At 56.5% G+C, this 23,400-nt stretch overlaps 1 protein-coding gene across 2 annotated transcripts in view; it reads right to left on the bottom strand.

Moving 5' to 3' along the window:
* DSCAML1 (DS cell adhesion molecule like 1) overlaps window positions 1-23,400 on the bottom strand; it is a 338,651-nt gene that overhangs the window by 26,704 nt on the left and 288,547 nt on the right. For both annotated transcript variants that reach the window (XM_070078766.1, XM_002708369.4), the window contains 7 exons: window positions 22,998-23,094; window positions 22,437-22,565; window positions 14,116-14,283; window positions 13,432-13,502; window positions 7,771-8,011; window positions 4,711-4,857; window positions 2,674-2,829 (listed from right to left, as the gene is read on the bottom strand). In XM_070078766.1, the coding sequence (XP_069934867.1) occupies window positions 2,674-2,829; window positions 4,711-4,857; window positions 7,771-8,011; window positions 13,432-13,502; window positions 14,116-14,283; window positions 22,437-22,565; window positions 22,998-23,094 (1,009 nt within the window). The remainder of the gene's footprint in view (window positions 1-2,673; window positions 2,830-4,710; window positions 4,858-7,770; window positions 8,012-13,431; window positions 13,503-14,115; window positions 14,284-22,436; window positions 22,566-22,997; window positions 23,095-23,400) is intronic.

The raw sequence follows: 23,400 nt of genomic DNA on the forward strand, positions 1-23,400 counted from the left end.
AATTTTCTGATTACTTTCTCCTTTAGAGAGATACAACATCCCAGGGGTAGGTGGGGTCACGGTGTCTTCAGGTTAGGTTTGCCCCAGGAGCCACAGCAGGGCTGGGACCGGAACACAGAGCTGTCTGCTCGCCTCGCCAGTAGCAATTCCTGTAAGGACTTGCAGCTGTGGGGCAGGGCGGCCTGCTGGACAGGCAGAGTGGAGGCCCAACCAGCCCTTCTTCCCACTCCCACCTCACCTTTGCTCCTCCATGCTTCAGAGACCGCTACGTCTCCTATGCCAGAGATGAGTCGCGCTTGGCGTGAGTTGGCCAGGGTGACTGGCTTAGCGTGAGTGCTGTGCCTGTTCCTGCCCATGAGAACTGAGGACGACTCCGCAGAGGGGTTCCTGGGAAAGGTTTCTCGCATGGGAAGAGACTGCCCCCTCTCTCAGCTTGGCCCAAGTGGGATGCCCGGCTGCAGCAGTCCTCTGGCTCAGTGGAGCCCGGCCAGGTGCGAGCCACCCTGCGCCGCCCTGCTCAAGGCTTCCTGTAGTACAATCATGCATGAGCTTTCCACTTACAGTGCTTTCAGCTGGGCCTTCTATTGCACCCAAACTCCCGGGATCTCAGATGCAAGGGGCTGATGGGAGGCATGGAGGGTAAGGTAGATGAGAAAGCTTGGATTTGCCACTGTTAGCTAAGGAGCGTTTGGAGAGCAGCGTATGCTCTCCAGGCCTCAGTTTTATCACTTGTAAAACAGAAATAAGGGGCCAGCGCTGTGGTGTAGGTTAAGCCTCCACCTGCAGTGCCAGCATCCCATATGGGCGCCAGTTCAAGTCCCGGCTGCTCCACTTCTGATCCAGCTCCCTGCTAATGCACGTAGGAAAGCAGTGGAGGATGGCCCTGGTGCTTGGACCCCTGCACTCATGTGGGAGACCTGGAAGAAGCTCCTGGCTCTTGGTTTCAGCCTGGCCCAGCCCTGGCAGCTTTGGCCATTTGGGGAGTGAACCAGTGGATGTAAGATCTCTCTCTCTCTGTCTTCTCTGTATCTCTGCATTTCAAATAAATACATAAATGTTTAAAAAATGGAAATGACAGCTAGCTCCAAGGGCTGTTGGGAAGGTTGAATTGTTAGGCTGGCACAATGCACAGTCATGTTAGGACTCTGGGCTGAGGCCTCGCTGGACAGCCCGGGCTCCTACCTGGGGACACTGAGCCCTCAGTCATTTCATCACCAGCACCTCGGTAGCTATAATGCAGCCCCTGCCACCAGCATCGGACCTCAGAGAAAGGCTGTCCCAGCTGTCTTGCTCAAGGAGGCATCACTGTGCCCATTTCATCAGGAGTGGAATGAGGCCCAGAGGGGTGAAGCGACTCGCGGGGCGGAGCCTCCCAGGCTCTGCGCGGCTGTGTGCCCGCATGTGCGGCTTCCTCAGCGGTGCCAGGGCCAAGGTGAGGGCGGGAGGGCTCCTGGCAGGGAGGGGTGGCGCTCCTAGGCCTCTGGGCTCCTCAGGGCCTCCGCCTGGGCAAGCAGTGGAGGTGTGTGAGGCTCAGGTCTCCATCAGAGTCGCGGCGGAAGGGGCCTGCAGGCCCTGGTGGCTCATTTCCAGAAGCTGGGAAGGTGCCTGCGTGTGTGTGGACCCAAGGCTTCAGGCAGGACCAGGCTCTGGTGCCATCTCAGTTCAGATTCCATGCGAGAGCAGGTGGCTGTGCCCCGGGAAGCCTCAGCGGGGGATTATTGGCAGGGAAAGTAGAGCAGGAGGTTGGTAAATATTGAAGTCCTCAGAGCTTCGGGGCGGTGTTGGGGGGCTGGGGGACAGGGAGGGGCTTAGGGAGAGTGAGGAGATTAAGCTGAGCTGGAAGCTGGTCCAGTCACAGCATTGGGCTCACTGGCCACTGGGGCCCTGGGACTGCAGCACCAATTACTTCTTTTCAGCACCTTCCAGAACCTTCTGCCAACTTGTTAGGGTAGGACTGAGACTCTGCGCCTTGGTACCCCTTAAAATAAAACTGAGGCTGGTTGGGAAGGAACCAGCTACTGCTTAGCGCCTGCTGCGTGCCAGCCGCTGTGCATCTCAGCCGCCTCTTCTAACACACAGTGCGCCTGGCTTGGAGCACTCGGTAAGGAACAGCTGACGGAGAGGGCTGGGGTCTGGGAGCTGCACCCAGAGCTGTGCCGCCACCTGCAGCTGCTTCTGTGTGACAGTGGCTGTGGCCCAGGCTGGACGTCTGGCCCCTCTCCCAGCCCACTCCAGGGTGACTCAGCTTCCAGCCTCTGTCCCTCTTCCCTTGAGTCTCTGGCTCCCAGGAGAAGTTGCTTTGAGACCACAGCTCCAGATGGAGGCACATCCCATTCCCCTCCTTGAGTGTCCAGGCCGTGGCCTGGGACTCCTGTGGGGTGACTGCATGCCCTAAACGCAGGAGGTGCTGGGCGACGTTCCTACTTCACTCTGCACGTGTGTCCGGAGGAAGCCAGGCTGAACCTGGCTCGCAGAGGAGGCCCAGGGGTGGGGCTTGAGGGGAGGGCTCCTCTGGCCCACGACTCGGTGCTGCAGGGTGGGCACGGGCCAGATGTTTATGCATGAGGCCTGCATCAGCCGTGTCCTGCCCGAAGCGGGGCCCAGGGTGTGCCCAGGTTCTGGAGAAGGGGTGGTGCCCTGCAGGTGGGCCGGGGCTCGGGGGCCTGGACTCACCGTCCTCCTTGGTCTGGATGTAGAGCACACTGCTGCGCACGCCGTCCCCGGCCTGCGTGTAGGCCAGCACCTGCACGCTGTAGTTGGTGAACTTCTCCATGCCCCGCAGCTCCACGCGCTCCCGCGTCGTGGTGATGTTCTGCATCTCGCCCCACTCTGCCGGCACAAGGGGCACCTGAGCACGGCCAGCCAGGCCCTCGCCTGCTGCACCGGGCTCCCAGCACAGAGAGCAGCCCACAGGGCCGGCCCTCCACCTCGGGGTACCTGTGAGCAGATCCTGGCTGCTGGCCCCAGGGCTAAGTCTCTCCCGAAGGGGCCCAATCAGGGTGGGCCACGTATGCTGGCTGGCGCAATCCCCAGTGGACCCTGCACCAACTTCCACTGACACCCTTTAGAATCCCTCCATCTCTCCACTTGTCTGCCCGCCTGCCACTCAGCTGTCTCCCGTGTGAGAGACCCTGAGGCGCCTGCAACCCAGAGGGGAGCCCAGCCCAGGTGGGACAGCCTGGTAGCCTTCTCCCTCACTGCCTCAGCCCCTCCCTGGGGCTCAGATCTCCAGGGGCTGTTGGTCACCCTGGCACGACTCAGGGCCTGAGGCTCCCTCCCCTGCCTCTGAGGGCTCCCGGGCCACTGCTTGGACTCCCACTTAGGGTCAGGGGCTAAGTGACTCCTCTGCTTCTCCTCACCACTGAGGACACAGCCGTTGCCTGCCAAGAGTGGGTGCCGTCAGCCCAACATCCGGGCTCAGACTGCAAAGAAGGCTCAGGGAGAGGCTTGCCCGGAGGGCCAGGCTCGGGGAAGGGGCTCTCGAGCTTCCTGCTGCGAGTACTGGGCTTTCAGACGCACAGGCCCGGGCGCTGGCTGAGGTTGGGCCTCGTGGGGATGGACCCTGCATCTCCACTGCTGGCGCCTGGTTCGTGATGCGGCACAGGCAGAGGGCCGGAGGCAGAGGGCCTGGCCACGGGAGGGCAGTGGTCTGCTGGGCACCAGAGGGTGAGAATGCCATGCCCAGCAAGAAGGGCCTGCAGGTTGATTGCACAGGGGGTGGGGGTCTCAGAGGCCTGGGCAGCAGGATCTGTTTGTCTCAGGAGGGCTGTAAGCAAGAAGACCAGGTAGACCCGACCAGGACTGCAGCCCGAGAAAAGACCCGGGGGAGGGCAGGGTGGCCACAGTCCAGGTGGACTGGGGATCCCCAAGGCCAGTGCCTTCCAGGAGGGCTAGGCTGAGAAAACAGGAAATCTCTGGAGAACGAAGGAAGTGGCCCCACGTGGCCTGGCGCTGTGATGTGACTGCGCTGTTGTGCTCTGGGTAGCGTGGCCTGGCTTCTCACAGCGGGACTAGGGAGATGCAGAGACCAGAGAGCCCTGAGTGAGAGGTGAGAGGCCCCCGTGGGTCGCGGGAGACCAAGAAGAGGGCCGTGGGGCAGCACGTCCTACAGGCAGGTGGCTGTGAGCCAGAGTCCCAGGTCCTCTAGCACAGAGAGGACACAAGGGCGGGGCAGGGGGCTGGGGACGCGGCGAGGTGCGCTCAGGTCAGCCCTGGTGGTCAGGGCGGGAGGGCCGAGGCCTCTGGGAGCGATCTCACAGTCTGGGAGGCTGGGCCCTAGCTTGCAGGACGGCCGAGCTCCTGGCCAACCTGAAGGTTCTGGTGTATGTTGGTGGGTGGAGCTGGGTGGGGCTGTGGGGCTACACCCACCTGTTTGCACCCCCAGAGGAAGGAGGATACCCCCGAAGCTGGGCCACTGGGCGGGATTTCTCCATTGCTCTCTGCCCCCTCCTGCCCTGCCCTGTGCTCTGGCCTGCACTTCTCTGGGTCTCTGGGGCTCGCTGTGCAGGTGTGTACCTAGCTGCCAGTCTGCTCCAGCTCTCTCTTCTAGGTTCTGGGAGTCCTGCTTCCTCTTCCACCACACCAGACTTCCTACAGGTGCCAGTCCCAGCTGCCCACCCTCCCTCCCCACTCCTCTGAAAGCACCCCCCCTCCCCCACCGACCTAGCACCTGTCATCCAAACACCCGGCCAGCAGACCCAGCAGACTCACCCCCGTCCACGTAGAGCGACCAGAAGATGACCCGATAGCCTTTGAGGACCCCATTGAGTGTGCTGCGTGGGGGCTCCGACCAGGAGATGACTGCCACGTCGGAGGTGATGGACAGGGCCCGGACGTTCTCGGGGGGCTGGCTGGGCACTGCATGGGTTAGGGGAGAACAAGGGACCAATCAGAAATGCGAGTGGCAGCACAGCTCAGGCGCCCCAGGCGGGGTCCTGCCGTCCTCCAGTTAGACAAGCAGAGGGATTTCCTGACTCAGAGGGTGGTGAGGTTGGGGCTGGGTGAGGGGAGTGAACCAGCGCTCCCTTCCAGAGATCAGAGCAGACTTGGTTCCTTGCTCTCTGGGTGGTCCTGGTTAATTCCCAGGGAAGATGGTGATGAGCTTTGGGTCCAAGCCCCTGGGAACTCACGGGTGGACCACTTCGGCCAGGGCCTGCCTCTGCTGCATGTGACCAAACCTGGAGGAGGCCAAGCCACCCCAGAGGAATCTGAAATTCACTACCTCATCTGATGGCCACCAGCCACGGGGGTGCCATCTGACCAGGGCGTCTGAGCCGAGGCCTGGTTTCAGGAACCGATGTGTCCCCTTTGCATCAAACTGAAGGGAGAGAAGGGGAGCTAACCCACCCTGGTGCAGAGAGAAGTTTCTGTAGGGACTTTGAGGACTTCGGGGACCAGTGCACTAGTCCCTGTCCCCAAAATGCCAGAAACGATGGGACGACTCTCAGGGGCCACCTTAGGTTGGCTGGGGGGCAGCTGGCCCTTGCTAGGATGGCAGGCGGTGGGAACTCTGGCTCCAGGGTCCACCCCAGCCAGGGAGGCCTCTGGTGGCACTTCCTACTGGCCTCCGAGGGGCATGGGACAACAGGATAAAAAAAAGATGGTGCTGTGTGGCTCTGAGAGGGAGCGAGGAGGCACAGGCGGGATGGAAGGTAATTAGATCCCGTTGCCCCACAAGAGGCAACTCTAATTTTTATGAGCATTTAAATGATGATACATCATCCTAACGACGCTCTTTGAGAATGATTATTGTTTCATATTACTTAGGTGTAAAAATATAAGCACCATGTAATTAGGGACCCAGTGTAATAAACTAATACAGATCGCCCGTTCGAACAAAATGAAGGTAATATAATTATGGAAAAGACACTATTGCTAAAGCAGGGGCCCTTGACTACCCCAGGAGGAGCGCTAATATTGCCAGGAAACGATCAGGATCTGACAGGCTAACGAGAGCCCTAATTAAGTATGAAAAACTGCTGAGCAAATGCTGCTGGAAACTTTCTCCCTCCCCTCCCCAGCCCAAGCAGATCCCTCCCTGCTGGGAACGCCAGGGGCCCCCACAAGGCAAGGGAGGTGAGGCCCTGACAGTGGCTGTGTCCTGGCGTGGCCCCAGGGATTACGGGAGCCCTAGTGTTACGTTGGGCCGCTGTCCCCCTGGGAACAAGAGGGTGAAGCAGGAGCTGGTGGTTCAGGGTTGGGCCTGGGTTCTGATCTGGGCTCTGTAATTGACAAGATCGGTAACTCTGGACAGGTCACTCCGCATGCGTGAGTCCCGGCTTCCCTTCGGGGCTGTGGTTCCCAACGGGCTCCCTGGCCACAGCATTAGTAGTGCCCGGCGAGCTGAGAAATGCAGACTCTTGGCCCTGGCTTCCGAGTTGCTGCAGCGGCAGCTGTGGGGCGGTGGCCCAGCTGTCTGCTTCACAGGCCTCCAGGGGAGCTGCTGCGTGGGCTCAGGTCTGGTTGGTGCAGGGGACAAGCTGTTCTTCCTGGACCCAGCCAGGTCTGTGCTGTGACCAGCCCCCTCCCCCCACTGGGAGGTGGGGAGGGAGAGGGAGAATGGCGAGGGTCGTGGGCTGCGCCAGGGGTTGCAGGTCAGCTCTGTGACCAGCCCCAGATACCCAGGGCTCCGGGGCACTGACGTCTGCCCCATTCCAAGGCCCCACTGCTGCAAGGAGGTGAGGCTCTCTGGGGATGGTGCCTGGGCATCAGCATTTTGCAACCAGAGTCAGGAACTGCGGGCTTGAGCTAAAGCACTCCCAGGTGCTTCTGACCTAATGTGTCCCCCCACCCCCAAGGGTTGCTGCGTCTTCCCAGAGGGCAAGGGAGGTAGAAAGCACTGCTTAACCTGAGAGGACAGCTCCCTAACAGGGGGTCCTGGGCAACGGGGCAGACCAGGGGCTGCAGCCTCCTGCTCTCCGGAGCTGGGCCATCCTCTGTGGGGATGGAGTGGGCAGGCTCAGGCTCACGAACACCCTTTTGGTTGGGACATCAAGAAGGGTGCTGGGGAAGAATGCTCTGTTCTTCTTTGTTCTGCTCTTTGCAGGGCTGTAAGCAGCCCGGCCGCATCTCTGGGGGCATCCTGGCTAAGTCACCTCTTGGCCAGCGCAGGCTCAGGTGCCAGCTCGTGTCTCTGAGCTTGGTGAGCAGGTGTATTCCTACTTCCTCCTAGCCCTCTCCCCCATGCAGAAATGAGGGCCTTGAAGTGCTGGGTCCCTCCTGCTCATCAAGGAACTAAGTTTTAAAACCCAAGCCACATGGGTGTCAGGATTGCTTAGCTCCACAGCCTCATCATAGGGCCTTAATTAAAACAGTGGGGGCGGGTTCCAGGTTAGAGACACAAAGGGCACCTGGCTTCTGCTCCATTTTCCAAGAAGCTGCAATGGGGGAGAAACAGAACCAGGGAGTAGAAGCAAGAGTGTGGGTCAGAGAGATGGGCTGGGGGCTGGGAAGGAGGAAGACAAGGTAGAGGGAGAAGCAGGGGTGGAAGGAGGGTGGACAGCCAAGTGCTCAGGCGCATAGGCCAATGGACAGCCTGCAGGCAGGACTGGAGCAAGCGCCTGGGTAAGGGGCAGCCAGATGGATGGAGGGCCTAGAGTGCCAAATGGACCAGTGTCCTGAGGAGAAGGGGCTGCACAGGGAGTCTGTGTAGGCCACAGGAACAAGCCAGGCCCCCAGTGAGTGGAGGCAGCCCCACGCCCTTACTGGCTGCCCTGGCTTTGCCCGTGGCTGGGATCGGCATCCCGTCCACCCGCCTGCTGCTGCCCTCACCGTCCTCCAGGGTGGTGGCATTGATCTCGCTGGAGGAGGGCCCCGTGCCAGCCCTGTTGAAGGCCTGGACCACCACCCCATACTGGGCGAACTTCTTGAGGTTGTCCAGGGTGTAGACCTCGCTGTCCCCAGTGGCCTTCATCTCCACGATGCTGTATTGCCCATTGCTGCCAGGGCTGTTCTCCCTGTAGCCGATCTGGTAGCCCCGGATGACGCCATTCTGCAGCTCCTTCTTGGGTGCCTGTGAGCATGGGGAGGGTGGGGATGAAGAAACACCACTTCACGCTCAGGCGATGCTTTTAAAACCCAAGCCAGGTCACGTCTCTCCTCTGTGCTGAGCCTGCCAAGGCTCCCATCCCACTGGGGGGAAACCCAGGGCCCTCACGGTGGCTACACGGCTCCCTAACACCTGGCACCACTGCCTCTCAGCTGGCTCCTCTCCTGCTGGCTTCCCCTTCCCACTTCTAGGCGGGCCTGCTCCCCTGGCAGAGGGACACTTCCTCCGCGGAGACGCACACCCTGGTGCTCTCCGCCACTGTCCTGTGCTAGCCGACACGCCCCCTCCCTCATGGGCCTCCTGGCTCCTGCCTTGGCCCAGCAGCCCCGAGTTTTGCTTCCTGGATGAATTTTCCTCTATGACACTTGTCATCATAGGCTACTTTATAGATTTTACCTATGGGTTTGACCACCTGCCCTGGTTAGACTGTGAGTACCACGAGGAGGAGTCTGGTGGGCCTTGATGATTTGTATGGAGCTCGGTGTCTAAATGGAGCCTGTTTGCAGTGAGTTAAGCCAGCACCTGTGATGCCAGCATCCCATATGAGTTTTGGGTTGAGTCTCAGGGGCTCTACTTCTGAGCCAGCTACATAATTGTACCTGGGAAAGCAGCACAAGATGGTTCAAGTGCTTGGGCTCCTGACACTCATGTTGGGAGACCCGGATGGAGTTCCAGGCTCCTGATTTCAGCTTGGCCCAGCTCTGGTTATTGTAGCCTTTTAGGAAATGAATCAGTGGATGGAAGCTTTCTTTCTTTTTTTAAAATTTATTTTATTTTATGTATTTTTTTGACAGGCAGAGTGGACAGTGAGAGAGAGAGAGACAGAGAGAAAGGTCTTCCTTTGCCATTGGTTCACCCTCCAATGGCCGCTGCAGCCAGCGCGCTGTGGCTGGTGCACCGCGCTGATCCGATGGCAGGAGCCAGGTGCTTCTCCTGGTCTCCCATGGGGTGCAGGGCCCAAGGACTTGGGCCATCCTCCACTGCACTCCCGGGCCACAGCAGAGAGCTGGCCTGGAAGAGGGGCAACCGGGACAGAATCCGGTGCCCCGACCGGGACTAGAACCTGGTGTGCCGGCGCCGCAAGGTGGAGGATTAGCCTAGTGAGCCGCGGCGCCGGCCGGAAGCTTTCTCTCTCTCTCTCTCTCTCTCTTTCAAATAAATAAATAAACCTAAAAAAATGAGCCTAGGCCCTTAGTACATGTTGGATGAATGAATGAATGAATGAATGGGGATATCCCTTGGCATGGCACAGGGGCCTGGGACAAAGTGGAGTATCAGACAAACAGTAATCAGACGGAGAGGGAGATGAGCAATTAATTTGTATGAAAAGAAAGTCTCGAGATGCCACTTCACACCCCTTAGGATGAGAATGATTAACAAATGGAAAATAAGCATTGGCGAGGGTGTGGAGAAGTTGGAGCCCTTGTTGACTGCTGGTGCGACGTGGGCAGGGCGGCCACTGTGGAACACGGTCTGGCTGTTCCTCAGTTCCACGGAGAATTACCACATAGTCCTGTGATTCCACTTTGGGCACACACTCCAAAGAATTGAAAGCAGGGACTTCCACAGACAGTGGGATCCACAACCACTCAGAGGTGGATGTAACCCAAGCCCCTGGTGACAGGTGCATGGCCACACGAAACGTGTTGTGTGTGGACCATGGACTATCACTCAGCCTTAACGAGGAAGGAAATCCTGCTACATGCTACAACACACATGAACCTTGAAGGCATTATGCTAAGTGAATAAGCCTGATACAAAAGGACAAATACTGTTTGATTTCACTTAGGAGATTCCTAGAATAATGACTCCATAGAGACTGAAGGTAAAATAGAAGTTTCCAAGAACTGGGAAAAGGGGACATAGGAAGTAGTATTAATTTAACTTATTTCAAAGGCAGAGAGACAGAGAAAGAGATCTCCCATCCACTGGTTCACATCCCCACTCCCCTCCAAATGCCTGTGATAGCTAGGGCTGGGCCGGGCTGAAGTCTGGAGCCTAGAACGCCTTCTGGGGTGCCCACATGTGTGGGCAGGGATACGGGTACTTGAGCCATCACTGCTGTCTCCCAGGGTGAACATTTTCTGGAAGCTGGAATCAAGAGTGGAGCCAGGACCCAAACCCAGGCATTCTGAGAGGAGATGCAGATATCCCAACCATCGTGCCAAGCAAGTGCCCTGGGCGAATGTTTAACAGGTGCAGAATTCTAGCTGGGAGGTTGAGCAAGTTCTGAGAACAGACAGCAGTGATGGCTACACAGCCCTGGGAAGACTCAGTGCCACTGGACTGCTTGCTCAACACAGTTACAATGGTGGATTTTATGTGTGGTTTTTCTAGAACTTAAAGAGTCCTCGACTTTACCTGGGTCCAGCCGTCTGGGATGGCTGAGTCTGGGTTTCCCCAGACACCAGGGCCAGAGGCTGAGGTGTTGGGAGGGCTGACAGCCTGCACATGGCAGGGCAGCGAAGGCAAGGACATGGGGGTCAGGGGGCTGGTGGGAGGCGAACAGGGAAATCTCTACTGTCTGGTTCTGGACATTGCACTCTCATCCCAGGCTTGGGCCCAGATCCACACTCAAACACAGACACACAGATACCCTGGATGAGAAAACATTAGCACATGAACACTCTCTGAGACATGGCATTCTCATACATGAACACACACACACTCCCCATGTACTGGCTCACATCCAGACCTACCAATACCAACGCCCCAACCCACACACTGGCCCACAGCCACACATATCCAGGCCCACGGAGAGAAACTGCTCATTTAACACAGGGGCCTGCCCGCCTATCAATTGAGACAGAGAACACACTCCAGTGCCTATAAAAACAGCTTGTATCAGGGTTTTCAAATGAAGTTAATTTAAAAGCCCACCTTTTATTGTACTAAAAAAGAGTGAGATCAAAAACAATTAAGTTGGTACAACAGCCCCACTTTCTGTTTTAAACACAATGAATGTTTCAAATGGATTGCATTTTTAAGCTCGCTGTTAACTCAATAAAATGGAGTTTTTAATTTAACATAATCATTTTGAACACACTAGATAGGTGTGTGTGGTTAATTGACTTGGGTTTTTGTTACTGCCTGAATAACGTTTCTCTCTGCACAGGCAGTCCAGCAAGCTAGAATGTAAATGTGCACATTTCTGCATTTGGATCTTGGATGCACACACGTGTATGCTTGTGCACACTCACACACGTGCAGACATCTCAGAGAGAGACAGAAATGTATCTCAAGGAACCTGGCATCCCCTTTGGAGTGACAGACACTCTCCCATTACAGCTACACACGTCCATGCCGACGCTCATTTTGATGTAAACACCGTGACCCTACACACACGCCTTCTTACCTAGAGCTCTCTAACTTGATATAGGAGTGCACAGGAAATAGAGCTAAAAAATCAGTTAATTCCAATGTAAGAATTTTTTGAAATCTATGCATATAAGGGATCTTTGAAAAGTTCATGAAAAATGTATATTATGAAAAAAAGTATGGATGGATTGCAAAATTTTTTTTTGCTCCAAAATGGACATACCTTTCAGTTTCATTTTCCTGTGAACTCTGATGTTACCTGTACAACCGCACCGTGACCACAGGGGACGGACCTAGGCTTCCAGGCCAGCCCGGACACGTCCCTACAGAAGTTCAGGTATTTACACAAATCTTGGCAGGGCCTCCTTCCTTCCCGCCTCTCTTTCTTTTCTCTTCCCCTCTGTCTCTCTCTTTCTCCTCCCAATGGCACACTCAGGATTTAAATCAATCTTAACAACATTTCTCTGAAGCATTAAGAAATCAATAGAGCTGATTGCAAATTTATGTCGTAAAGCAGGGACGATTCATCTTGCGGAAAGAGTCTTAAAATGAAGTGACTTATCTTTCCAGTGAATCTTTATTTTTCATTAATCTGTTTCTCAGTGTTGAAAAAAAAATCCCCGGAGAAGTCAGTCCCCAAATTTATTGACCGGCTGGTTCATTCTGAAGTTCTAACTTTCTAATCAATTTTATTTTTCATTATGAGACTTTGGAGAAATAAATCTGATTCTAAATTTTTATCGACCTCAGGGTCAGAGCTTTGTAGCCAAATATCTCCAAATTTTATGTATTCAGTCCTTGCCCTTGCCTCCCACATCCTGTTTCCTGCGAAACGGGTCCAGAGCCAGGGCACGGACAGGAAGACAAGATGTGGGGACTGGACTCAGGGCTTCAGCCCCAGGCTCTGCGGAAGAGCCCAGATCTGGAGGGGACCCAGGGATCCAGGTGTTTTCTAGGTGGGTTGGCCCCTCTGGAAGGACCAGCAGCCCAGTCCCTCCCTGCTTTCCTGTGGTCACTTCTCCAGGGAAGGGAGCAAGCAGGCTCCTGTGTTGCTGTGTGCCTGTGTGTGTGTGTGTGTGTGTATGCAGAGTGTCTTAGGGAAAATATCACCAGGCCTTCTGAGTCTCACTCACTCTCAAGTCTCCCTTCCCAGAGAGCCCAGGACACCACCTTGGATGCCTGATCCCTGTCGAGATGGGAATGTCCCACGAGGAACATGGAGGGGCCTGAAGGAAGAGCTCCACTCCAGAGCTCCAAACAGCGGGCTGTGGTGGGAAGACCAGGCTGTGGCTCTAGACTGTGTGTGGGGAAGCCCCACCGTGTGTCCGCTGGAGTGACCGTGGGCAGGTGTCCACAGATCTCCGCGCCCAGGGCCTCCTCTGCAGGGTGGGGAGGAAGAGACTCTGGCCACCGTGCAAGAGGGTCACATGAGCTGGTGTAAGAGAGAGCACGTGGAGACTAGAGCAGGTGGTCAGCACTCTCGTGCCCATGGAGGGACAGGGCCTGGCACCCCTTGAGCTGCTCAAGGTTATTCTGCTGCTACCCTCCCAGCTGTGCATCTCCTAGCAGAGTTCCTTAAGTGGCAGATGCTTCAGCCTCCCCTCCCTCTGTTGACTCCGGCCCTTGGAAGCGGCTCGTCTACAGCTCCTCCACACTCCCACCGAGGGGTAGGAGGGCAGTTATTTTCATCCTGGTGCTACTGAGTCAGAACTTTGCGCAGAATCCGACACGATTTCTGTCTTATCACAACACTCAACGTTTGATGACGCGCCAGTGTGGGGGAAGAGCCGTCTTCCCTTGTTGGCACCACAAGTTCTCCATCCCACCCCGGGTCCACCCTTGGCCAGAGAGCCCAGGTGTGGAGGAGGGTGGGGATGGATGCCCTTTACCCTGCCTTCCTTCCATCCTTCAAATCTCACTGAGTTTAGTGAAACCAACCAGCCAACCAGGCACAGGCAGGAGATGAAACTAGAGACCAGCAAGCCTGCTGGGGGCTTCATCACCGGATTGGGTGGTGGGGAAGGGGCAGAAGGCATTTCATGGGAGGTGCCCTCCATCTCACTCACCTTCCAGGTCACTTGGATGCTCTGTGAGGTCACTGGCTGCAGGGTGACATCCATGGGAGGCCCATCAGGAGCTGGGGGCACACAAGGAGCAGCTGTGAGCCAGGTTCTGGGAGGGGAGAGGCCCTGTGTTCTCAGCTCTGTGCTCCCCAGCTGGAGGAGCGTGGGTAGGAAGAGAAGGCTCACACCCAAGGGGCAGAGAAGCTGTGTCGGATTTCCCCAAGCCGATAACTGATATGCAATATTGGTTATGTTAGTTTCACTACATGCTCATTTGTAAGACTGTACATACACATACTTGTCCGCATTGCTTCATGTTTCACCACAACAAATAAAATACAGCAAGCGAAATCCTGCTTAAGCTTTCGGGAAAACTCCATGGCGAGGGTCACAGAGAAGGATCCAGGGGCTAGCAGTCCACCCTTTGCAGATCTGTCTTTTGCAGGCAGGCTGAGGCCTGGGCAGAAGGGCAGAACCATGGACAGCTCCCCAGGCCCAGCATTAGGGTCCCATTTGGAACAGGATCAAACAGGACACCTGCCACCGGCCCAAAGGTGACACAAACACCGTGGGATCCCTCCTCAGCTCTAACTGCAAGCCTCCCTGCTAAAGGACAGGGCTGGTGGGGGTCCCGGAAGTCCCTGGTCCCTGAGGCCACAGACAGGGGTGGCAGGGTGAGCTGCTTACCGGCCTCCTCAGTGCTGATGGTGAGCTCCTTGCTCGGTTCGCTGCGGCCGATCTTGTTGAAGGAATACATGCGGATGCTGTACACGGATGCCGGGTGCAAGTCCACGATGTTGGCCTGGTTGATGGTGGGGGAGATGTTGCGGGTGGACTGCTTGAAGTCCCAGGAATCTGGAGAGAAAATGTCCATGCAGAGCAGAGCCACAAACTCCAGGACCCCTCCCCAGCCTCACACACCACCCAGCTCACATAGATGCTGGTGAGGGGGGTGGTGGTTCTTAACCACTTCATGGGGTGCTCAGTGGGTCCATCCCATGAGGTGCAGCTGGGGAGAAGCCTGATCCTCCTCTAGGGCTAGCCAGCTTGTGAGTGTGACCCTCAGATGGAGGTTGGGTGGGATGTTCCCAAGGTCCCTGCCAAGGTCACTGCTTGCTGACTATGGAGGAGGGTCTGCCTGGCCAGTGCCCTCTTCCCAGGTCTCTCAACATGTCAGCGACCCACACAGCAGTCCCTGTGCAAGTCTTCTCCCCTTCCTCTTGTTCTGTCTGTATTCCTTTCCTTGGCTCTCGGGGGTGGTGGTCTTGAATGCTGCATGTCATGGTTATGTGGGACAGACCCGTGCTGGAGTCTCCAGCCCCAACCCCATCCTCTTTCCTTCACTAGCAGGACAAGCAAAGGTCTCTGAGTCTTTGGGATTGGAGGCCAACAGAGGGATGGACCTAGCTCTGATTTGTCTGGGGAACTGACTGTTCACTCCAGGGCCAATGTGTAGCAGAACAGCAGAATTTTGAAAATACCAGACAAATGCCACTGGGAGGTGCTGTGACAGCAGACCCGCTACATCCCCAGAGGAATTCAGCCCTTCATTCAATGCATGTTCGTTGTGCTTCTACCAGAGGGTCCCAGGAACAAACAGGAAGGGGTGCAGTTACAGTAATACCTCAGCTAGGACCCTCCAAACCCAGAATGTTTACTTATTTGAGGGGTGGAGAGGTCAGAGAGAGAGAGAGAGAGAGAGAGAGAGAAAATGCATAAGAGAGCATTCCAACTGCTGGCTCAGTCTCCTGGACAGGGGTTGAAGCCCAGAGCAGAGAACTCAATCCAGGTCTCCCCATGGTTATCAGGAATCCAATTACTTGAGACACCATTACTGCCTCCAAGGATCTGCATTAGCAGGAGACGGGTCAGGAGGTGGAGCTGGGAATGGAACCTGGACGCTCTGATGAGGGCCGTGGGTGTCTTATCCCCCAGGCTAAACGTCTACTTCTCAAACCCAGAATCCTTAACTGGATGAGGTTCCCCCCCCCCTTGGCACTTTGAAAACTAAAAAAGGCAAATCTTAAGGAAACAAGCTGATAGCAGGGCTTAAAAATGTTCCCAGGGCATATCTGGATGCTACTATTCGTTCTAATTTTCTCTGCTTTTTAATCCAAAGTAGAGTATCCTGACTACTTCTCAATAGGAAAGATTAAATTATACTCACTACAGTTTAATTCTTAACTCAGAAAAGAATACTTGCACATTCTAGATAGATTTTTAAAGTCCGTTTTTTGAAGCTAATGCCTGATAAATCAGGAGAATCCCGTGCCCCCAGATTCTGGTTAGTTGAGGTCTTAATGCTTTTCCAGAATCCGGCTCTGAGCTGAGCAGGCTCAGCATCTGCGAAGGGCACTGGCCCAACTCTCCATCTGCAGTTTTGCATTTAATTCTTTGGTTTCCTGAGCCAAAGGAACAAAATGGCAGGCTTTTGATGCTCTCTCTCTCACACACATACACACATTATTTTCCCCTTGTCTTTGAAAACACCTCAACCACAAGGAAAATCACCCCATGGCTGCAGGTGAAGCCAGAATTGTGAATGCGCAGGCTCCTGCCTGCTGTGAGCACCTCTTTGGTTCAGGATAGAACAGGCTTGCAACGTGGAAGCAGGTGCTCGCTTCTCTCTGCGGCATCCTGGGAGCCAGTGCCAGCACACAAATCACATTTCAGTTGTCTGTGTTTATACGAGCGGGAGAGGGATCACAAGTCAGTGCATTCATTTTTGATGAGTGCAGGCGGAGGGAGGAGCTCAGGGGTGTGCGTGGACACAGAAGGGCTGGGGAGAGGAGACGAGGAGACCTGGACATGCATCAGGCACCTTGATGTGTCCAGCATAGTGCTGGACACTTTGAACATCTGCCACTTCCTCTTGTGACAGCAGGGCTGTGTCCCCATGGCTTGGGGACCTCCAATTTCTCACTTGGCCTCCCAGGTATGTTCCAGACTGGGACTGCTTCCTTCAACTGTGTACACTGCCCCCACCACCCCAGCTTTCCCCTCATCACTTGGGCCAGTTTTCCTGTGTCGTGGCAGGTGCATGCCGCTGTGCCCTGTCACTAATGGCTGGGGTTCCTCTAGGACCATCCCAGCCTCTCATTCTCTCCCTCCATGCACCTTTCCCACCCATGCTGTCTACCACGGGTCCTTTAAAAAGTTCATGGAAAAGTGGGATTGAAGGACATTATTTTGGTTCAGTTTTTTTTTTTAATTCGATGCGTATTTCCTATTACATGCATTTTCCATGAACTTCTGGAACATCCCTATATTTCCTTCTGTGCACAAACAGCTCTCAGATCAGCACCCAGCCTGGGCCTCTCCTTGAACTCTAGACCTTTACACATTACTTTTTTTTTGGTGTCTCTCTCCTGTTTCAAAGGCACCTCAAACTCATCCTGTCTAAGGCAGGACTCTCCGCCCTACAGCTGCCAACCTACCTCCTTCCTGGTTCTGTCTCATAACGGCGCCCTCCTGTGTGCCAGGGGCTCAGATGCTATTCCGGATTCTCCCATCTCCAGCCCTCCCTCGGGTCTTTTGCACCCCAGGCAGCTCCTGAGCATCCTCCCATCTCTCCACCTCCATCCCTGTCTGAGGCCAAGCCACTGCCACCTCTCACCTGGACCAGAGAAACGACTCCCTCACCCGCCTCCCAGTAAGCGCCTTGTCCATGCTCCTCGCTCCCCTCCTTCTTTGCAGAGCAGCCATCATTCTTTCTTTCTTATTTATTTATTAATATTATTTTGAGCCGGAGAGAGAGGAGAGTTCCCACCTGCTGGGTCACTCCTGAAATGTCAGCAACAGCTAGGGCTGGGCCAGGTGGAAGCTGGGCACTGGGGACTCAATTCTGCTCTCCCACGTGGGTGACAGGAGCCCAGCTACTCGAACAATCATTGCTACCTCCAGAGTCCGCAGTGGCAGGAACTGGAGTCAGGAGCGGAGCTGGGCGCTGATACGGGACGCAGGCATTCCAAGTGGTGTCTTAACCTGTGCCCAAGCGCCTGCCCAAACATCACGCATTCTACAGATAGGGCTGAGCCCCTCCCTCTCACAGGCCAAGCACTCCAGCTAGGTGCTGGGAGTAGTCTCCCCCAGCCCCTTGCACAAAAGTTCTTTGGTAGTTCTTCCTTGCTCTTAGCATAAAGGCAAATTTTTTAAAAAAATCTTTTTAAAAGATTTATTTGAAAGGCAGAGTTGGAGAGAGGGAGAGAGGGAGAGAGGGAGAGAGGGAGAGAGGGAGAGAGGGAGAGAGAGAGAGAGAGAGAGAGAGAGAATCTTCCATCCATTGGTTCACTCCCTAAATGGCCACAATGGCCAGGGCTGGGCCCGGCTGAAGCCAGGAGTCAGAAGCTTCACTGGGAACACCCATATGGGTGGTAGGGAGGGGCCCAAGCACTTGAGCCATTAGCAGGGAGCTAATTAATTAACAAGGAGCAGACCTGGAGCAGCCGGGACTTGAACTGGCACCCATGTGGGAGTCTGGCACTGCAGACAGTGGCTTAACTCCCTGTACCACAGTGCCGGCCCCAAGGCAAAAATTTCTTAACACGACCCAGGCCCTGCAACATCTGGCTCACGCTCACCTTTCAAGCCCTGTCTGAGGCCACTCTTCTCCTCTGAACTTCTGCAGCTTTTGGAGCTCCTGTCCATACCTCCTGTGCAGTCCTCACTGCCTCAGGAGACGCTGAGTCCCCTGAAGGCAGGAGCTGCTCCTTGACTGCGCATGTGTGGGGCACTCACAGGCTGTCCTCGGTTTGAAATCAGAGCCACTCCATGTCCGTCGGTTCGGACTTGGAGTTCCTCTGCATTTTGGAGTCACAATCAATACCCTTTGCCTCTGCCTTCCTTGCCTCACTCAGCTGCCAATCACAAGAAGGTGGGGGGTGGGGGGAGGGGCCCAGAGAGCAACCCCTCCTTTTCTGCTTTTGTCAGTCGTTTGCAGGTGGATTTGACCTTGTGTTCCCAAATCATCTTTGATGTTGGCACAAAACAGCTCTCTGCTCGCAACCCTTCCAGGCTAATGCATCAGAGTGGAGCCTGGAGGTCTTTGGTTGATTTTTCCCACTCGATCACTGCCATTTCCCTGACCCTGAACACAGCTGAAATCAGCGGCTCCCGTTTTCTTCCCTTTCCTTCCTGCTCTCCCAGAGTCCTGGGCTGACTTTGGCGAATATTGTCTCTTTTAATATTCCCTTTCATATGAGCCTGGCTTACCCAGATTAACATATTTCATTAAGGGCTCTCTCTCTCTTTCTTCATCAAAGGGCTTACGATGCAAAATATTCTTCTTAAAAAATAAGAAAGCAGCTGGGGAGACGTCGGTGCCTTCCGCTCTGCGGGCTGCTTGCTGGGAGGGGCCGGGAGGCTTCGGTTTCAGGACAGGCATGCACAGCGGAGGGGCGCAGCTTGGAGGAAAGCCACATCTGGGGCGCGCAGCCGCCTGCGCTCTGCAGTGTGGATTTCCTCCTGGCATGGCGGCTCGGTGCCCCTCATGGCCGACCCGCCGCAGCCCAGAGAGGAGGATCCCTGCATCACACAGGCAGCTCTCGACATCCCAACACCAGTCCCTCTCACGGGACGACAAACCCATCGCGGCACCCCTGCCCCCACCCCAGCTCCTGCCCCCCGGGTTCGCACCAGGAGGCCGCCTTCTGGGCTTGGAGGACTGTCCTCAAGGAGCCCACTCCTGCTCCCTGCTTGGCAAAGAGGGGCGAAATGTGGTGTCTGCATTTTTAAATCTGCACAGCACCATCTGATAGATTTGTGTGGACGGTGCTATTTATCATTCAGCATTCATGTATTATTACTCTGCTGCCTGGGGCCAGGAGAAGTCAGCATGAGTGGGATGGCTTAGAAAGGGCAGACTTGGTAATTTCCCTTGGAAAATTAGCAGGATGAGCAACACGGCGGAAAGCAGGCAAAGGCGCATGGGGGCGGGGGGGTGTATGTGTGTGTGCAAGAAAGGAGGTGGGAGCAGATGGTCAGCAGCCAGGCTGGGCAGGGGCTGGGGGCTGGAGGGAGATGGGGCCGGGGAGCAGAGGCACAGACGGGGACCCATGGAAGATTCCCGCGGGCCAGGCGCCGTGCCAGGCCCTGCCATCCATGTCATCCTAATCCTTATAACCGCCCTGAGACAGAAGTGCCGTTGTCTCCATTTTATAGGTAAAGAGAGGCCAAGTACTTGTTAAAGGTCCCCTGGCTCTGGCACTTGGTCCACCCAAGTCTCCTGCTTGGAGAGTGGCTGTGGCCCCACTGGGGCACAGGTGCAGGAAGACGGACCTGGACGCGCCACACCCGCGCGCGCACACGCACGCCTCCGCCTTCCTTCGAGTCTGCCTTCTGTTCCCTTGGACACCTCTCCAGTTGTCACGTAGTGCAGCTTGTGGTGACAGGCTAGTGCTCTGGCGCAGCTCTGAAAGTGTGTGCGTGCGTGCGCCTGTGCCTTCTCACTCTGACTGCAGCGTGGGCTCCAGGGCCAACATTCTATCTCCTGCTTCTCTCCCTTTCCCTACCTCATGGCTGGGGCCCGATTCTGCGAGAGAAATACTGGCACCAGTGCACAGGGCTGACTGACAGACACATGTATTTCAGCCTGTGCGCGTCTCCCGGGACTCTGAGCGGCCACGTGAGCTGTTCGAGTTAGAATGGGGCCAGGGACTTGATCCGCAGCCCCGTGCTGGATGTTCTCTCTCTAATTCTGAGAGCAACCCCGAGAGGCACGCACTGCTGCTCCCACCTCCCAGGCGGGGCGGCTACACTGCGCTCCCAGGCTCCACCTGCCTCCAATGACAGTGCCTGAAGCTCTCTTGGGGCCCCTGTTCCTAAACGCAGGAGGTGACAGAGGCGCTCTGGATCCTGCAAAGCCCTTGTGGAGGGGAGTCTGTGGTGGAGTTTCCGTCACCGCTCCCTCCACGCTGCCACCCATCCTGGCTTTCCTGGCTCTGAGGCAACATGGCAGGTCCTCCTCCTGCAGGGACAGGACGTGGACAGGCTCTGAGGGCAGCCTCTCCCTGCCCGCCTCTGCTTGCGCACAGCTTTCCAGATGTGTGAGGTTCTCAGCGCCGTCCTGCAGGGCAGTGCCCCAGAAAAGGCTGCCACACATTAGGCAGTGGTCAGTGCAGGGAGCGGGCCATGGGGTAGCAGGAGGCAGTTACGGGGCGTGGAGGGAGAGGGTCACTAGGGACGGCCTAGGAATCCACGACTCACCCCAGATGTGGGCCCAGAGAGAGTGCAGCAGGCATTGCTGTGCGGACGGTGGCCTCAGCCAGCCCTTGCTGACTGCTCCAGGCAGCCTGCGCCCAGCCCCAGGAGCCCTGAGATGGGAGACGGCCACACCCAGCCATGGTCCCCTCTCTGTGCCCTGCGACTCCTCTCCTCTCCCCACTGCAGCAGCCTCCTCGCTCGTGTCCAGGGCACCCTTCCTGCTCATGTCCATTCTTCTGTGATGGCGCTGTGTCGCCTAGCCCTGACTCAGGAGCTCTGAGTCAGGCACTGCCAGCGGCTCTTCATGGCCTCCCCCAGCGCAGTGGTCGCTCAGCCCCGAGGCCTCCCTCCTCACCTCGCCCGTGAATCACATGTGCGACCCCTGTGCTCGACCAGGGGTCTCTCCTGGGAGTGTCCTGTGTCCCTGCTCAGCCTCTGCTCTTTCCTTGCCCTGGGCTCTTGGCCTGGTGCCTTTCAGTCTTCAAGACCCAGCTTGTGCTGCGCGGGACCAGAGCCGTGCCTGCGCTGACGACCTCTCCTTGCGCTCGGGCCGATTGCCAGCAGACTATAAGCTCCTGCGGGCAAAGCTCCTCTTTGTAGGCCACTGTAGCAAAGATGACTGAAGCAGGTGCGCTCACGCCACCAGGTGAGACACCCATGCCCCACAGCCAGAGTCCCAGCCCTGGCTCCTGATTCCAGCTTCCTGCTAATGCAGACCCTGGGAGGCAGCAGGTGATGGCTTGAGTACTTGGAAGGCCTGGACTGAGCTCCTGGCTCCAGGCCTTGGGCTGGTCCAGCCCTGGCAGCTGTGGGCATCCCGTGAATGACCCAGCAGATGGAAGACTTCTGTCTTTGCATCTTTCAAAAAATGTTTTGAAATCCCCCAATCCCCTAAGTCACAGATAAACTGTACTATGAGGTGGAAACAGTCCAGTTATGGTGTCTGGGAGCTCCTTAGGCCACTGCTGTGCTCTGAGAAAGTTGTTCTCTCATGGGGCTTGGAGACACAGCCTCAGCGGGGCCCAGCCGCTCTATGGCCTGGCTGGCCACGTGGACACCATCGCTATCCACTGCTGACACAGTGGCCAAATCAATGGAGCCCCATCTTGGACTTGAACTTCCAGAACCATGAGCTAAAACAAACTTCTCTTTCCTTCATAAGTAGCTTGTCACAGGCATTATATTGTAGTAACGACAAGTCCACTGATTCCACATTGAACCCCAAAGGCACAACAGGATCTTGACTAAGTAGATTCTCCCTGTCCTCTCTGAGGCCCCCTCCTTGCCATCCCCACCACCTGATCGTGGGACCCACCATGGGTCCCCTAGACGCTGGGTGCCCCACAGCGGTGGGCAGCTTCTCATGCGCAGCTAGGACCTGAGAGCAGGGCTCTGGGAAGAGTCCTAGGAAAAGGAAGCTGAGAGCCATGATCTTCCAGGACTCCCCACCTCACAGAGCCCCAGTCGCCCTCACCTTCCCAAACCAGTTCACCTGCTCTGTCCCCAGAAGCAGCCAGACCCTGGACGCAGTGCCTTTAAATAGCTTGGAGTTAGACCACCCTTGAGGACGTCATCCCAGGGACAATGCTGGACAGGAGGGGCTGACACCCCTCCCCATCAGTGGGGGTCCCTCGGGCTGTACCATGGAGCCCTAACCTGATAAGTCCCTCCCTTTGGAAACCAGAGGTGCTGGTGTCTGCCTTAGAGGGGTGCTGCTCCAGGGACTGTCCCATCAGAAGGGCACGGGCAGGGGACATGGGGTGAGGCTCTTGGTGGCCATGCCCTCACCCTCCCGCCCTGGCACCCACCTGATTTGTTCTTGTACTCAATGTCGAAGCCCGTGATGATGCTGTTCCCATCGAACCGCTGGGTCCAGCGCAGGTTCATGCTCCGGGCCTTCACCTCCCGGATCTCCAGTTCAGGGGGGTCAGGGGGCTCTGGGGTTTGGCCGGAGAGGGGTAGAAGTGAGACTGGCAGCAGGGAGCTTGCTGTCACCCGTGGTCTAACCCAGAACCCTGGAACCCTAGATTCCTGGCTTGCTGCCTTCTCTCGCGTGGTCTGGAAGAGGGCAGCTCTCCGCACAGGGATTCCTCCAAGTTCGTGGCCTGTGTTTCCCCATGCAGAGCCTCTCCCCTCCCCCTCCCCTTCCCATTCTAGATCAGGCAGCAATGGACTCTGTAGGGACATAGTCATGGCAGAACACTGCTGTGTGAAGGGTGCCTGGGAAGGGCCAGCGTCCCTGCTCAGCACCCAGAGGGAGGCCTTCTGCTGCCATCCACACAGGGGTGGGAGTGAGGCCCCTACTCGTGGAGGGGGAGGTAGCTTCAGGCCGCTGGCCCCAGGAAAGCGGGGGGAGGTGGGGCGAGTACCTTGCACAGTGAGCTGGATCAAGCCCCGGTCCTCCCCGTACGAGTTGATGGCGTGGCAGCTGAAGAACACAGAGTCCCCACGGTCAGCTGGCTTGAGCTGGGAGAGGCCAGCAGGGGCGGAGAGGGGGAGATGGGGAGAGGCTTTTAGAGCTGGTCAGCAGAGGGGGCCACTCGCGGGGCATCCTCAAGCCGGCGCATTGGGGGAGGGGGACCCCGAGGGGCTCTGTCCAGGGCTTTTCTTCCCAGAGCATCCCCAGGATGGAAGGAGAGAGGCATCCAGGAGGGACGGAGGGGCCCAGAGCTTCCAGAAAGGAAGCAGGGGTCATGGTACCCCACAGGTGTGATGGCTGCGGGGCTGTCACAGTGAGGCTGGGAGTCCTGAATGCAGAACGGATGTAGGCAG

The sequence above is a fragment of the Oryctolagus cuniculus genome, chromosome 1 (assembly GCF_964237555.1).
Source record: "Oryctolagus cuniculus chromosome 1, mOryCun1.1, whole genome shotgun sequence".
NCBI classification, from domain to species: domain Eukaryota; kingdom Metazoa; phylum Chordata; class Mammalia; order Lagomorpha; family Leporidae; genus Oryctolagus; species Oryctolagus cuniculus.